The following is a 16,737-nucleotide window of genomic DNA, read 5'->3' as shown; positions in this document are numbered from 1 at the left end:
GGTGTGGCCAGAGGTGCTATAATGTTATAGCAGAGGAGCTAAAATGCTGTTCAAACGCTGCTTTTTTCACAGGGCTTCTTCTGTTTCTGTATTTGAGCTTTCAAAGGACATGATACAAAGAGAGAAGTGCTTACAGTTTAATTTTAATTATGTTCGAGAGAATTATAAAAAACATATAGCTAGCATTTGACAAAGGACAGCTTCCAGAATCTCTCCCAGTTTAATGCTGGATTCGGTTAAAACTCCTCCAATAGAAGCTGTGGATTGTGAGCCACAACCTGTAAGTATTTTTATTGTTAAATTGATCTATTAGATGCACAGTGTCAAGCATTAATGGTATTTTGTAGGGAGGACGTAAACAAGGATGTAAATAATGGGATATGTTGTTTTGGCACCGCTAACAATTTAGCTACAAATTCCTATTTATCAGTCAAACAGCTGTAAACAGCCACACTCTTCAGCAGCACTGCGTGTGGCTGCTTTAAGTGCGTTCCACAGCTCAAATAACAAACGTGCATAAGACATGGGAACGTTTCATTTTACCTACCCATGCTTATTCTGTATATATGTTACAGACACTTGTCAGATTTTATTTTAGAGAGCAGGCGTGAGGTTCAGCTGTGTGCTCTTCATTTTTTGTCAGTTCCAGGCACAAACTGAAACAGCTGGCTAACAGCTACTCTGACTGAAAGTGTTTGTTTACACAGCGCAAAAGTGCATGCTTGAAGGTGCTTGATACTTCCTGGTGACGTGAAGCCTCTTCAATAATCACAGAACATTATGTTAGCTGACCAATCAGAGCCTCTTGAGAGTGGGCCTTTCAGAGGAATTAGGAAATTTGACATTCATTTTCATGTTAGTTGAGTAGCTGTATATAATCAAAGTAAGATATTTTTTAAAAATAACGATTTTCTACAAATGAAGCCTGAGCACAGATTGCTTTACATCTTACAAATACAACCAAGCCTTAAAATAAACTGTGGACCACCCCTTAAATGAAGAGGAAAGAAGTGCCTAAAGATGTCAAAGTGACACAATTTATAAGACACACATATGTTTATAATACTCCAGTCTATACAGACTGGTCAAAAAGTCCAGACTTTAAACGGCGCAGCACTACATAAATAAAGAGTTTACGTGCACAAACAGGGGTATCCATTTTTAGCAATTTTGAGATATCTTGTCCCAACGTCTTGTTTTGACATCCTTAAGGAATCAAGCATCATTTAGCGGGGTCAAAACGCCCTGTAATTTGCAGTTGTAAGACCCTTAACATGCATGTGTTTGCATTGTTTTATGTAATGCCTAGTTCACACTAAAGGATTTTAAGCCTGATTTGAGCCCGATTTGGAAGTTAACGAGCTCGCCGACAGATCGGGCTGTGATCGGGAAGAAATCTGCGAGTGCTCGGCGCTCGCCGCTCTTTATGTGTGAACTACTGAACAACGCATCATTGAGGCTCGCTGACTCGTCGCCGACACCTTGCAGACGGAAATCCAACATTCAGCATGCTAAATATTCCAGAGCAGTCGGCCGACTCAACCCCACGTGTGGTCAGATGTAGTGACGAGCTGCAGCCAATGAGAGAGCATATCAGCATGAGCTGAATGCCTGTGTTCAGGAGCTCAGCAGAAACATCTGTGATTGGTCAGAATGGGCATCGGTGGACTCGCTTCATTCTGCGTTAGTACAGACATGAGAGTAGGCTATATTAACAGTGGAACTAGAATTCTGGAACCATTAGAATTACCATACTGCTCATTCTGACTATTCTTATATAAAACGCCATATTGTCACAACATATTTACATTCAAAGATATTATTGAGATATTAAAATTAAGCTTTGAATGTCTGGCATCATATTTAATGACACATTACCCTAAAAATATAAATTTTTTTGGTAATACAGCCTATAAATATGTAGTTAAGATACTAAAACACTCAAAGATCTTGGCTTTCATTTTCACTTTCAAACAGGAGCTATTTCACAGCACAGAATATGCTGTTTTGAAAGATATCTGAAGTAAATTGATGTTTTTGCCATCAGAAAGTTTTGTTTATGTTAGCAGGAAATTGCTAGGTAAGAAAATGCACACATATTTAAAGTCATAGTGAAAAGTATCAGACATGCATGCAGTCATTTTAACCAATATGGTAATTTAAGGCAGAAATGCTCAGTTCTTTACTGTTTTGTAATAAAAAAAAATAACAATGTCAGAAAGAAATACACTGATAGTTAGAAAACGGCAGGGTGTTATAAATATGTTAGTTTTATGTCAAAGAGTTATAAAATTACAAAAATTAAAAACTCTGTGTATCTATCCACTCGAACCTTTCTCCAAAGCTTGAAACGCTGTCAGTGATGTAATCAGCACACAAGCAGCCAATAGTGTTCAGCTTTTTCTGACGACTCCTCCCTAAAAATTTCATTGGCTGTGGTTTGGTAGCTTGAATGAGCTGATGGGGAATGAGTTGTTGTCAGATCATGTAGTGTGTGACCCCCCTCTTGTGGATCGTTCACAGAGTGTTGCGTAGTGTGAACACCACAGAGATTTAAAGACACAAAGTCAAGTCATGTAGTGTGAACGGCACAGCGATCTGCTAATGTTTAAAATCCTGTAGTGTGAACTAGGCTTAATGAGCACATGCAGCAGTGATGCATTTACAAAGACTGCAAAAAACAATATATGCACTGTATTTACAAGTCAGGCCATAAGGTAAACAGAAGATTTTGTAGCTAGTTTCAACTCTTTTTGTGATGAAGTGAAAGTCACTGGAGGCTAAATACAAAAAAAAAAAACTTTGCACATATTCGTAAGAATATCATCTTTTGACTTCCACAAAAAAAGGAAAAAAAAACAAACAAACAATGCACTGAATTGACATGAGGGTGAGTAAAGGATAATAGATTTGTACTTTTTGTGTGAACTGAGATGGGGATTTTTTTTATATTGTTGTAGATCAAATCACATGATAAACGATCGCTCTCTTCTGTTCAGTGATCTGATAAGAAGCTGAAGTGAGGATAAGGCAACGTTCTCTCTGAGGGCTGCATTGTTGAGAATTATGTTGTGCTTCTCCTCCTTATTGTTTCTATGTTGGAAAGTGATAATTGCTTTCTGAGTAATACAGCTCAGTGAACTTTCTCGTGCACCACCTCTTCTCACACAGCATTTATCACAGCAGACCTTGACAAATGATGTGTAGGGTGGGTAAATTGGGATGGGAATTGTTTGGAATTAACAATTCGGCTTCTGATTCATCTTAATTATTCAATTAAACATCATTTCAGCACTTTCTGAAAGAAGCAAATCCCTGAGGTATTGTATTTAACTGTATATACTAAACAAACAACAACAACAAATCAGCCTAAAGATATCTTGCACATCTGTTTCGTGAGGTATCTCTTTCTGTGTTGCTCAGAAATGGTTGAGGATGGTGTGGTGGGCAGAGAGAGATAGTGTCAGAGATGGATGGATGTGGACGAGTGAGACAGGATGTGACAGGCTGAAGGGAGAGTGATGTAAGACCTCTGAGCTCAACCAGCTAAATCAGCTCTCTTTGGCATCTCTGTTCTTGAGACACAGGAGGCTGCGCACTGGTGCGTTATCAAGCCGTCAATACCTCACGCCGTTTGACTGTATCAAGCGGAAACAGCTGAGACTTTTTGAGGAAATGATAAACGAGAGCTTAAGTGCTCTTTAACTTTCAACTCAGAAGAGCAAAGCTTCAGCATTCTCTACATGAAAGCCATTGCTTTAATGTGGGTTAAGTAAAAGGTAATTTTACTTAATTACTCACCCTCACATTGTTCCAATCCACCGAGACCATCGTTCATTTCCATCCATTCATTCATTTTCCTTTGGCTTAGTGCCTTATTTATAAGGGCTCGCCACAGCAGAATGATCCACCTTTGTTTGTCTTTTTAGTGATATTTATTTAAATTTGAGAGTTTGCTTATCCTCCATAGGCAGCAATGGTTCCTAGACAATCAAGTTCCTTAAAAACTCCCATGGTTGCAAGGCATCCCTGTGCAAACAGATGATTTTCAGGTACTGCGTTATATTATTGCGCCTACTGCAGGCATGGAACGTCAGCAAAATTACTTGATTATTATGCTGCAATGAGAGTATAGTTCCTATTTCGGCCTAGATGATAGCAATTTATAATTTAGACAGCTTGGCTAAAACGAGGTTAAAATCTAAAATCTAATAGACATTTAAGAGTAGCCCAAAACTAGACTAGTTGTCAAAATAGACAGACTTTATATGTGTTGTCACTCATTTCTGTTTATTTGATGACTAGTCTAGTTTTGGCCTATTCTTGGAGACGACTATTAGATTTTCACTGACAGCTAAATTTAGGCTTGTTTTAGCCAAGATGACTATTTTTAGTTATCTATTAGACATCTTTTGAAAAAAAAAAAAAAAATACTTGAAGGTGGTTCAATAACTACCTTTAATGATGTTTAGAATGAAATTCAAGTGCTCGCTCATCCTCCATAGGCAGCAGAGGTCCAGAGACATTTAAAGACACGACAAAGGCAAACAGATGATTTTCAGGCACTGCATGATATCATTGCGCCTGCTGCAGCCGTGGTATATGGCAGCAAAATTGCTTGATTATTATACTGGAATGGGAGTATATTTCCTACATCAGCTATAGCAATTTATCACTTTCTTTCAGTCTGAGTACACGATGTAACTACAGAAGCGTCAAGCTTTAAAGGGCACCTGTCATGTAAAATCAACCTTTGGAGGCTGTTTGGACAGAACTGTGTGTTGGTATAGTGTTTGCACAATCATATTGACGTGATATAAACACAGCACATCTGTTTTTTTTTTTTTCCTGAGGTTAGAATAAGATCCAAATCTTAGCATTTTTGAGGCCTACCACACCGTGATGTAGCAGTGTGGTTTTCCCCACTCACTGACATTGATTGAAATGTGCATAGTATTTTCCCAGAGATGGGTTGCGGCTGGAAGGGCATCAGCTGTGTAAAAACTTGCTGGGTAAGTTGGCATGTGTGGGCCACGTAAGTTTGGCCTATCTTGTTTCGTTGCTTTGTATTTGTTATTTGTTGACTTTTTCTTGTATTTGTATAATTTTTGCATATTCTAATAAAAAAAGAAAAAAAAGTTTGGCCTATCTTGACCCACATATCATTTTTGGGAAAAGAAAAAAAATCTACCAGTTAGGTCACTTTGAGACAAAGCACGCCCAAAGTGTGCTTTAAGCGCAATGCTTCATGGCTTTATCAATTTTATTGTAATCTTGACACACCAACCTCTTAATTCAGGCCCAGTTATGAGTTGGCCGATACAGATAACTTGGCCGAGACTTGACCCAGATATGGTTCATGTTTGGCTCTTTTGTGAAAGTCAGCCTTGGTCCAGTCATGTACCGTAATTTACTGCGGCATGTGCAGGGCCGGCGCATCCATAGAGGTGACCTAGGCGGCAGAATACAGAGGGCGGCGTCCCAAACACAACCCTCACCTCTCCCGCCCTCGGTTATTTCCGTGTCTAGGGCGGCGTTCGCGACACTACCCTCACCACCCGCACCCTCAGATATATCCTCGTCTAGGGCGGCAAAATAGAGAGGGCGGCGGCGTCCGCGACAGCTTCCTTGAAACCCCACCTCGCTTTCACTTTATGGTTGAGGGCATAACCGTCCTTTGCCTAGAGCGGCAGTTCAGCTTGCTCCGGCCCTGGGCATGTGGGCCAAGCTCAAACCTGATTGTGTGGGCCAAAGGTGGGCCAGAGAAATTTTGCTATGTGTGCAGTTCTCCTTCTCTGAAGCAAAATGTTTCAAGAGTGGGTGGGGAGAACCAGCTCATTTTCATTTAAAGGTACAGGTGTAAAACAGCTACAATTCAATCTGATCCGAATTTTCAACAAGTTTAAGAAATGATGGAGACACGTTGGAAGTTGGAGTTCTTTTTATAGGAAATTCACTGAAAATCTATGGTCTTTTTTGGGGATAAGCTAATTATCTAATCGATTTAATAGTTTATGCTAATCTAAGCAAAAACTGCACCCGCCAGATCCAAAGATCAGCTGAATGGGTTCAAAAATGGTAAAACTCAACTGTTTAACTCTAGGAGAGTTTTAAAACGAGCCCATTTCCAAAAAAAAAGTGGTGTTTTTAATTACTATCAAGTAAAGAGCAGTATCTTTCTTCTAAAAATACAAAAGAAGATATTTGAAAGAATGCTGGAAAGAAATAATTGTCATCCATAGTAGTTTTTTTCCGTATAAAGAAAGTCAATGGCTACCTATTCAACAGAAAAAAAATGTTGTACGTTGAAGGTTTGGGACCTCATGAGGGTGATTAAATTTAAATTTCTGAAGGAACTATCCCTTTCAAGGACACCAGTCAAGGAGCCAGCACAAAAACGCTCTTAGCTCCGTTATTATCAAAACTAATTTTAGCCAAAATCACACAGCCCAATGATATGTCCTGAGTGCTAGCTCTAAACCTTACTGTAATGTTTATAAAAGCTTCCTGAATGATTCTGAGTGTGATAAGCGTAAGATATCTGACTGAAGTATCTTCCCTCATCCTGCCACAAGTGCAAAACACACCATGCCTCAGGTGCCCGTAGCGCCACCGGCAGAAGCATCTGTGCCTCATTTCCCCCATTACCCATCAACCAAGCAGAGCACTGATGTTCTCACTTCCTGTAAACACTTAAAAACACGAGCCTCCCAGCACAGTGGCCCACTTCAGCCTGAGAAAATGAAAGCGTCTCATAGTCGAGACTTCCAAAAATAACCCTCTCTGGAAAAAATGCAAAAAAGGAGAGTCGTAGGCAGAGAGTAAAGATTTTCTCTCTCTCTCCTGACCTTCTCATTTTAGGAGCACCACGCAACGAAGTCATCTTTCATTCAGTAGCTGAAGAGGAGAAATTGCTCCGTCTATCCAACTTCTCATTCCATTACAGTCAGACTAGAGTAGCGAAAAGCTTTTCATGGCCAGGCCTATGGTTACATAATCTGTAAATGCGGGTAAATGTACTTGACCCTTTCGTCGCTGCATCTGTTAGACCTTCTCTAAAAAGAGATGTGGCTAATTTAATGTGCATTTAGCGGGTTGATGTTTTGCGAAGTCGTGGATATTAGCATTAGAGGAGCACTTACCGTCGGCACTTCAGACTGATGGCGGTTAAAAGCTTTGCAATGTTTGTTTAGGTGTATTAAAGTGTGCAGGCTGTCTCTAATAGCAGCTATTTTGTGCTTTTCAGCTGCGCGGCAGGCATCATGACCACAGCAAGGTACCGACCTACCTGGGATTTGGCCCTGGACCCGCTGGTGTCCTGTAAGCTGTGTCTGGGAGAGTTTCCCTTGGAGCAAATGACCACCATCACCCAGTGCCAATGCGTCTTCTGCACCATGGTGAGTATTTTTTTGTTTGGTTTGGTTTGATTTGTTTTTTTTTTTGTTTTTTGTTCACTTTGTTTGAGTTTGTTTTTTGTTTGCTTTGGTTTGGTTTTTGTTTGATTTGTTTTTGTTTGGCTTTTATTTGCTTTTTTGAGTTTGGTATTTGTTTTGTTTTGTATTGTTTAGTTTGAGGTTTTTTGGTTTTCATTTTATTTGGTTTGGTTTTTTTGTTTGGTTTGTTTTGTTTGTTTTTTTATTTAGTTTGGTTTGATTTAGTTTTTGTTCGCTTTGTTTGTTTTGTTATGGTTTGTTTTTTTTTGTTTGGTTTGATTAGTTTTTTGTTTGGTTTTTGTTTGCATTGTTTGAGTTTGGTATTGGGGTGACGCGGTGGCACAGTAGGTAGTGCTGTCGCCTTACAGCAAGAAGGTGGCTGGTTCGAGCCTCGGCTGGGTCAGTTGGCATTTCTGTGTGGAGTTTGCATGTTCTCCCTGCGTTCATGTGGGTTTCCTCCGGGTGCTCTGGTTTTCCCCACAGTCCAAAGACATGCGGTACAGGTGAATTGGGTAAGTGTAAATTGTCCGAATATGAGAGTGAATGAGTGTGTTTGGATGTTTCATTCCGCTGTGGCGACCCCAGATTAATAAATGAAGCCAAAAAGAAAATGAATGAATGAGTTTGGTATTTGTTTGGTTTGGTTTGATTTTTGTTTAATTGGTTTTCGTTTTGTTTGGTTTTCATTGTGACTGGTTTTTGTTTGGTTTAGTTTTGTTTTATTAACATAAAATGCAATGGATATATTAAATAGCAGGAAATTACATAAATCAAATTAAAAAAAGAATTCATATAAATTTTTAAAAACAGGTACAATCTAAACATGCATTTAATAACAGCATGTATTTTGTTTTATTTTAATAAATGTTTTGTTTTTATTTTACTTTATTTGCATAAAATGAAATACATGAATAAAATAAAATGGATCAACATGAAAAAAATAAAATAAAAATAGAATTATGAAAAACTGGTACAATCTAAGGCATGCATTTAATCACTGCTCACATGTTTTATTTTATCCCCAAAATACACTACAAATCAAATGTAACTAATAAAATACATTTAATAAAACTATGAATATACAGTAGGTAAATGCCATCTAAACATTGCAATTTTTTTTTATTTAATTTTGAATAAAAAGATTTAAAAGCAAGATATTATTTGAACGCAAATTTGTAATTTACCTCAAATAAATAAAAATAAATAAAAGGTATCCTCTGCCTTATTTTCAAAAATAAAGATTATTTCATTCTTGATTCCTGTCTTTAGGCTGCACTATTATCGGAATGGAACGTCTAAAAATAAATCCGTGAGATTGTTACATAAGCCTCAGTCATTTTGAAACGTGTCTATATTTAAGCACAGGATTCACAGCTATAGACAGAATCTCCACAGGCCAACTGAACTGTTTTTCATTTCAGCAATGCAATTCACAGTCCAGTAATAAACATCGAAGGCTTCTTTAGCCCTCTGAGATTTTCTGTTCTGGGAGCAGTTTCTTTCTGTTGTGTTTTTACACTGTTTGGAGACCGATTTTATTTATATCTTGATGTAGAAGGCAACATTTGGGAAAAGGAGCCACTGGAGCAGGGTAAAGGCAAAACATCTCCTCATCTGACTCTGAAAAGCCTTGTCTTGCTTCTGTCTGAGCTTACTAGAGACAAAACTGTCTTTGTGTTTTAAGCAAAGCATGTTCATGGAAACACCCTCAGTCTGCCTTGCCAAACATTCCTAAAATCTCAAAAAAGGTTTTGTTCAGATTAAATTTTTATTTTATTTTATTTTATTTTATTTTATTTTATTTTATTTTATTTTATTTTATGGAAAATGTGACCTATTTTTTTCCCTGAAGCATTAAATAAATAATAAAATAAGCTTGTTTTTTCATAGCCTATTAAAACAGCCAGTTCGCAAATTGCTAACATTGAAGGATAATTAGTCTTGGACAAGTGACTGCGTCTTCCTTAAATTGAGATGTTACACTCTGTAATTGTTTTGAGGATGTTAACAGTTCATTACGAGTGGTTAAGTGCCGCTGTCTTAGCACTCGCAGAAGCAGGGAGCAATTTAAACTGAAAATCAAACGAATTTGCTTGAATATAATGTATTTTTCTGTATGTTCTATTTTATTAATTGCTTTTTAATGTCTTGTGTCTTAAAGTGCCTGAAGCAGTACGTGGAACTTCTTATCAAAGAAGGCTTTGAAACCGCCATCAGTTGTCCAGACTCAGCCTGCCCAAAACGTGGACATTTACAAGAAAATGAGGTAATTTCAGGATACACTACTGTACTAAGGTTAAAAGATTTCTTTTATTCTGACAGAATGCATTTCTTTAATTAGTTAAAAAAGACAGTAAACACTTACAAAAAACACTTACACTTACTTTCCTTTTGCACTTTGTTTTCATCCAGAATAATTTGAGAATGTTTGTATTTTCCTTTCCCAAAAATATTGTTTTGGCACTGAAAATTTTGCTTTTATGGGATTAAATCATATTTTAAATAAAAAAAAATGAAATATTATTATTCCTTCATTTATTCATTTTCTTCGGGATTAAGCTAACACGGAATGAACTGCCAATTTATCCAGCATATGTTTTACGCAGCGGATGACCTTCTAGCTGCAACCCCTCACTGGCAAACACCCATACACCCACTGTGCCACTGCGTCGCCGAAATATTATTATTTTAAGAAATATAAAATATTTATAAAAATAAAAAATATAAATATATATTTTTTTGTTATTTTAAACAGTAAAAATTAACTATTTAATTTTGTAGTCTGCTCTACATATACTCTAAGCTCTGGACTTGTAAAATCTGGAAATTCCAGAGAAAAAATTAATGGAAACTATCAGAATTTGGAGAAAAAATAAAATCTGTTATAGGAACCTACATCCTTTCACAACTTGAAAATGTGACCTGTTTTATGCGTGACATAACCATAATAATAAATATTATTGCAATTTGAATGTTAAATATTTGCTATTATAACCCAGAGTTGATAATAGTTAGTGGTCAGTAACATAGCATTATTATAATCTTCAAAGTAGAAATTTTGAATTTCAGAGCAGTTTGTACGGCCGCCTGACTGATATGTAAAGCAACCAGTCAGTCACACAGTTTGTTTTCTTCAGTGTCACCTTTAAGAGCAAGAATATGTGACATCAGGGTCCCTACAATAACAGAACAGCGCTTACATTACTTGGACGTATTTTGAAGAGGCTTTGATATAAACTATAAACAATTACTAACTATCAAAATACATGCTTCAGCCACATTTTTGTAAAACCGCCAAGCATACTTCATTATATGTTTGACTGCAGTTTCTAGGTAAAATGAATGATATGGGCCAGTATGATGCCAACAACTTTTGTTCCTTTTTCACTCTAAAGATATTTACAGGGACATATTTTTGGCAATTAAATTATAAGTTAATTATATTATCGAAAAACAAATAAATAACACAAAGCTACTTAAGGGTGTATATTATTTATAGAAGAATACATATGTCTCATCTATACTGTAAAAAATGCATGGCTCCACACAGCTCATTCATGTTGTCCCAACACAAATCGATTAAGTTGGCCCAATGAAATCTCAAGAACTGTGTTGTTTCAGCTCATTTTAAATTAGTTTGAACTAGCAAAAAATAACTTTTTTTGAGTATATATATCTCCATATGAAGAACTTTTCTTGCATGTTTAGTTTGCTCGGTAGCTCACTGTACGTTGTACAGTGTCAGACTTGTAATCCAGAATGTTTGGGTTCAAGTCCAGTGAAGCACAGTTCCACAATAAAATTAAAAGCAATGCAAAATCAAGGTAAAGCTTTGTGAACACCGAACACGTTTCTTTTGTTTGCTTTTGAAGACCCTATTACTTAGGTTTAGGAAAGGGTTTAGCTAACTGCTTTGCCAGGTGATCTGTAAGATAAGCCCTGTCTTCTTGTGGATGTGTACATGAATGATGTGGAAAAACATTATTATTATATTTCAGATTGGCATAAAATGTAGACAGCACCCTCTAGTGGATTTGTCATCTGAATCGTGCAACTAAACGTACCCAGAGCAACGTATGTTACGTTTTGCAATAATGTAGGCTGAGGCATGTATTTCCAATGAGCCTGGGTCATTTCTTTCCTACTAGAGGGTTTACAGTGTTGCTAGACTGGATATCACTGTGGCAGTAAATTAACAAGAAGTATTTGTATTATTCATTCATTCATTCATTCATTTTATTTTCAGCGAAGTCCCTTTATAAATCCAGGGGCACCACAGCGAAATGAACCTCTAACTTATCCAGCATATGTTTCACACAGCAGATGCTCTTCCAGCCGCAACCCATCACTGAGAAACATCCATACACACTCATTGACACACACACTCATACACTCAGAAATAAAGGTACGCGAGCTGAGAATGGGGTGGTACCTTTTCGAAAGGTACACGTTATACGTACTTAAAGGGTCCATATTGGTGCCTTAAAAGTATATATTAGTACCTAAACATTTTAAGAGGAACACTTTTGTACTTTTTAGGTATACCCTTGAGGTATTAATATGGACTTTTTAGGTACTAATTTAGGTACCTTTTGAAAAGGCACCAGCCCAGTGACAGCTTGTGTACATATATTTCTGAGAGTGTATGAGTGTGTGTGTGTGTGTGTGAATGAGTGTTTCTCAGGGATGTGTTTTCTGAGAGTGTACACTAACTACGGTCAATTTTAGCATACTGAATTCACCTATACCACATGTTTTTGGACTTGTGGGGGAAACCGGAGCACCCGGAGGAAACCCACATGAACACGGGGAGAACATGCAAACTCCACACAGAAATGCCCAGCCGAGGCTTAAACCAGCAACCTTCTTGCTGTGAGGCGAACATGCTACCCACTGCGCCACCGCATCACCCTATTACTTATTAAATTACCCAATAATTGTATTTTATTAATGTTAAGCCTAACCCAAAACTATCACAGTGATGTAAAACAGTAATTACACCAAGTATTATGCATATTATTACTCATTAAATTGGATTTTATTAACGCTTACCCCTACTCCAACCCTAAACCTACACACATCCATTCTAGACTTCATCGAGGTTGGCTGTCAAGGTTTTGGTGACTTCGAAAATCCTGAAATGTTCCATTTTGTATGCTTTACATATCAGATGTCTTAGTCGTGCATGTGTGTGTGTGTGTGCGCGTGTGTGTGTGCGTGTGTGCGTGTGTGTGTGTGTGTGTGTGTAAAATGGATGCTTAAACCTCTCCAGTCTGACTCCTCTCTGTGGCTTGCACTATGAAATCCTTCCAAGTATGAGGTCAGTCCGAGGGCAGGGTTCCTCCTCGCCATTGCAGCCTCATTGTGAGCTCGTTCAGTATCAAACCAGATGACTCAAACACAGATGCAGAGTCTTTTCTAACAAATTATGTCATTTTAGCACCAAAATTACGCATGCATATTCCTGCTGTCTTCTTTGATATCAAGATAGGGATCAGATTAGAAACCATAGCTGTTGTTGTTGGGTGTGTGCGTATCAAAATGAAATGTTAAATCTGTAAAGCGAACAGTGCTTTTGTGTCCCATCAGATCACGTTGTTTCATAATTGCTGTTGTTGTCTGTCTTTTTCTCTCAGATTGAATGCATGGTGGCCACAGAGATAATGCAGAGGTACAGGAAGCTGCAGTTTGAGAAGGGTAAGTGGAAAGAGGCTTGTCTGTCCATCAGGGGGGCAATTAGCATCAGATGGCAGCTGAGGAGGCACGTGTTCGTGTTTGTTGTCGGTGAACTCCATGCTCACTGTCCTAGATGACTCAGAGTGACTCATAGGAGACAAATAGGCCGGCGCAGGTGTGTGTGCAAGGATGAAAGGGAGTGAGTGGACTCCAACAGGACACGTGTGGGTCCGGCTGACTTCATGCTGGTGCAGAATGGAGGGTTTCACCTGTGCTTTGTGTGTTTCTAACAATGGAAGCCTGCCACCTGCCGACATCCAGTTTAATGCTACCTCATTATGTTAACTGGTTTCTGATTTTCTTGTCGTGCTTGGTGCAGAAATCATTAGAGAGCACATGAAAATCTGCACGTTTACTTGAAATGCCTTGTCCATTTTGTAAAAATCAAAGTGGAAGTTGTGTTTAAAAGATAGAAGAGATTGTTTACAGACATGTTTCCAGAGCATTTATTTTGTCAATGTTGTCGTGCCTGGGTGGTTTGCAGTGTTCAGAATAATAATACAATTTATTTAGGGAATCTGCTTGTAAAATACATTTTTTTATTTGTCTCTAAATATGTGTTTAGAAAAGCCTAGTAGATTTATGGATATCAAAATGTAAAAAGAATTAATCAATAAATCTTTTAAATTGTATTTGAAATTTATTTATTTATTTTTTTTTTTATTTTTATTTACGTAGCTGTAGCATGCTAATAGAACAGCATTTTACAAAATATTCAAGCCACTTTAACAAAAGCCTTTTATTTTGTGAAAAACACAGTGGGCAAAGTTAGGGAACAGCAGTTTATGTAGTACCAAGAAAGTAAATTTCAGAAGGTTACAGCAGTTGAAAATGAGTATGAAATGTGCATACTTTGAATGCCTTGAGCTCATCTGCAGGCACAGGACATCCCTGTCACTCACAAACATCATTAGTCTATTTTTCTTAGCCAGAACTTTATTGCCATGGATTTTCAAACAGGTTTACATCAGGACTCTGGGCATGCCATTTTAATATTTCATTTTTTCCAGCTACAGCGAACTGCTTTACCTGTTTTTTCTCTGTAGCTGGGCTCATTTTCATGCGTGAAAATTGCTGGATGGTTGAATGATGAAAGCAGGGAAGAAGTTCCATTTTGACAAAGGAGCTTCTGATAAACATTTACATTTACTGTCATGTGTCAAGTGACCTCCACCTTTTCTGACTTCTTCATAAACTTTGAATATAAACAATCTTTTTCCTAGTTTGGCAGCGACCATAATGTTTCCCGTCTGAACCAAATAAATTGAACTTGATTTCATCACTAAAGTGAACTTTGGACCACTTTTTTTATTTCCAACAACACTCACTCAGAGTGAGCTTTTCAGTCCAAATTCTCTTAAATGTCAAGACATCGTAGGTCAAGATCTTAGCTTGTCTGTTCAGTGCTGTATTGGGGAGCTGCAGTGTTGAATCAATCCTGTCTTCTTATGCATCTTTTTTCTGTTGATGACCAAGTTAGTGACATTGTGAGCTATGCATTAGTTACAACTTAGTCTAATTACAGTATTGGGGCAGTTAAAACTTAAAAAGATTTCCTTGTATTTCTTTCTTGATGTATGTTTTCTTGCCACACATATGCATATAACATATGGTATATGTTTAGTTTAATACATAAATTCTTAATATAATGTTAATGTTAGGATTTAGTTATTTAAAAATGCTCTTTAAAACCTTTTATGTATTCTTTTTTCGCAGTGCTGATAGTCATATGATGCCTTTGAAACAGATCCTTGCATTATATGATTATATGATGAAAAGTGTGTTTTTTTTTGGTCAACTTTGAACAAGAGCAGTGCACTGTGGATTTAATTCAGCTTGAGCAGCACAGCATAAATTCATACTAGAGTCTGTAATCTCTAGAGGGTTTATATGCAATACAAAATCCTGCTTTTACTTACCTTATAGGTTTGGGGCAAATAACTGTGTGTTTAAGCAAAATTTCCATGAAAGCTTATAACCTGGAGTAATAGCTGTAAGCATGTATTAAACAAACAAGCATGAGTATTCAACATACTATTTTAAAAAAATACAAACAGAATTTTAATATATTTACAATTATTTATGTGCCACTATTGAATCACTGAATGTAAATGTTATATCATCAGACAGTAATGCATTCTATTAACAAATAATGTAAATATTTGTCTGACTAGCTACAGTAGTTTTAAAATAGTAGTGAGCCTATAATGTGAACTTTGCTTTCCAGTTTAAGTAAGGTGTAATTGTCAGTGGACCATTGAATTATTAGAAAATAATGCTGACCCCAACCAAAATAAAGCATCCAACAGCTCTGTAGAAAAAAGGCTTAGTTCTTGGTGGCTAAAATTGGATTCCACCAGCTGTTTATTATGTATGAACCCAAGGTAAACTATGAACGGAGTTGAAAATCCGGTATTACACTAATCTGGGATTAAAATCACATCTTAAGTAGACATTTTAAACTGTGACATGCTTAATTTCTTTGACAGTAACATTTCAAGAGCAGGGCTCATGATTCATGGTTTAAGCATTGCAAACTCTCCAACTAAAAACACAAAATTGTTTACGTTTTTGCAGATTTATTAAAAGAGAAAAACTCATATATCAAATGTGAAATGTGAATATATCTGAACTCATATATCTGTGAAAATGTTAATGTTTGAAAATAAATAGTCTATTAAAGGTCATTAAATAAAAAGTCATTAAAGGGCCATGAAACCCCCTCATTTCAGCAGGGTGTTTTCACACCTCTACTTTGGAAAAAGTCAGAAAAGTGGGCATGTCCAGCTCTGTTTAGGGGGGAGTGTCGGAGGAACTAAAGTGGGAGGGTGTGGGAGTGTCTATTTGGGCACGCGCGAGTTTCAGAGTCAAAATACACACACAGGAGAAAGTGATGGTGTTTAACCTACATGGACATCTGTAGTCGAATTATTTGCCAAATTATTAAATGTTGTACTTTAACTGCAGTTTGTCTCTTTGATTCAGGGAATTCATTCATGCCCCTCGCGACAAACGAGATATTTGATTCGGGGATCTGCTCTAAGCGTGTATTTTTGATGCAATGTTTGATACCGCACGGCGAATGAGAGAAAAAAACCCTCCGCATTTCCCGGAAACTTAGATGCACACGGCAGGTAGCGTCAGAAAGCCGCGTGTGTTATTCCGGTCACAAAATGCGTTAAAACCCTACACGAGGTTAAAGTTTGGTTGTGGTGCTAACATGTTTACACTGTTTATGCAATAGTTAACTTAGTTCGATACGAACAAACTGAATAAACAAAGAGCACTGGTCGCTCACTTACCAAATCTGTAGAGACAGGACAATCACCAGCAACTAGAGCCGCGTCTTTATGAAGAGAAGACTACAAGAGAAACCAGATCTCAGCGTTTGCAGATGAGAACAGCTCTCAGGTAAACAATAATCATCCTTAGACACGTAAGTTATTGTTGTCAAGCGTTGCGTACACTGTTAATCCACACGTGATCCAGATAAGCTCTCACAGAGAGAAAATGAAAACAAAACTTAACGGCAGCAAACTATAAAAGCAACACTTCACGCTTGTTTTGC

The 16,737-nt window shown here is 37.4% G+C and overlaps 1 protein-coding gene across 4 annotated transcripts in view; it reads left to right on the top strand.

Moving 5' to 3' along the window:
* rnf144aa (ring finger protein 144aa) overlaps positions 1–16,737 on the top strand; it is a 71,165-nt gene that overhangs the window by 27,933 nt on the left and 26,495 nt on the right. For 3 of the 4 annotated variants that reach the window (XR_012392812.1, XR_012392811.1, XM_005158736.6), the window contains exons 2-4: positions 7,247–7,397; positions 9,595–9,699; positions 13,070–13,130. Coding sequence is in view for 2 of the 4 variants with exons in the window: in XM_005158736.6 (XP_005158793.1) it covers positions 7,263–7,397; positions 9,595–9,699; positions 13,070–13,130 (301 nt within the window). In the remaining 2 variants the exon portion in view is untranslated. Of the gene's footprint in view, positions 1–7,246; positions 7,398–9,594; positions 9,700–13,069; positions 13,131–16,737 lie in introns of those variants that run through there. The other variant, NM_001045209.2, reaches the window with a different exon arrangement.

This window comes from Danio rerio, chromosome 17 (genome assembly GCF_049306965.1).
Source record: "Danio rerio strain Tuebingen ecotype United States chromosome 17, GRCz12tu, whole genome shotgun sequence".
In the NCBI taxonomy this organism is placed as follows: Eukaryota; Metazoa; Chordata; class Actinopteri; order Cypriniformes; family Danionidae; genus Danio; species Danio rerio.
This window is presented reverse-complemented; position numbering and strand designations above follow the sequence as displayed.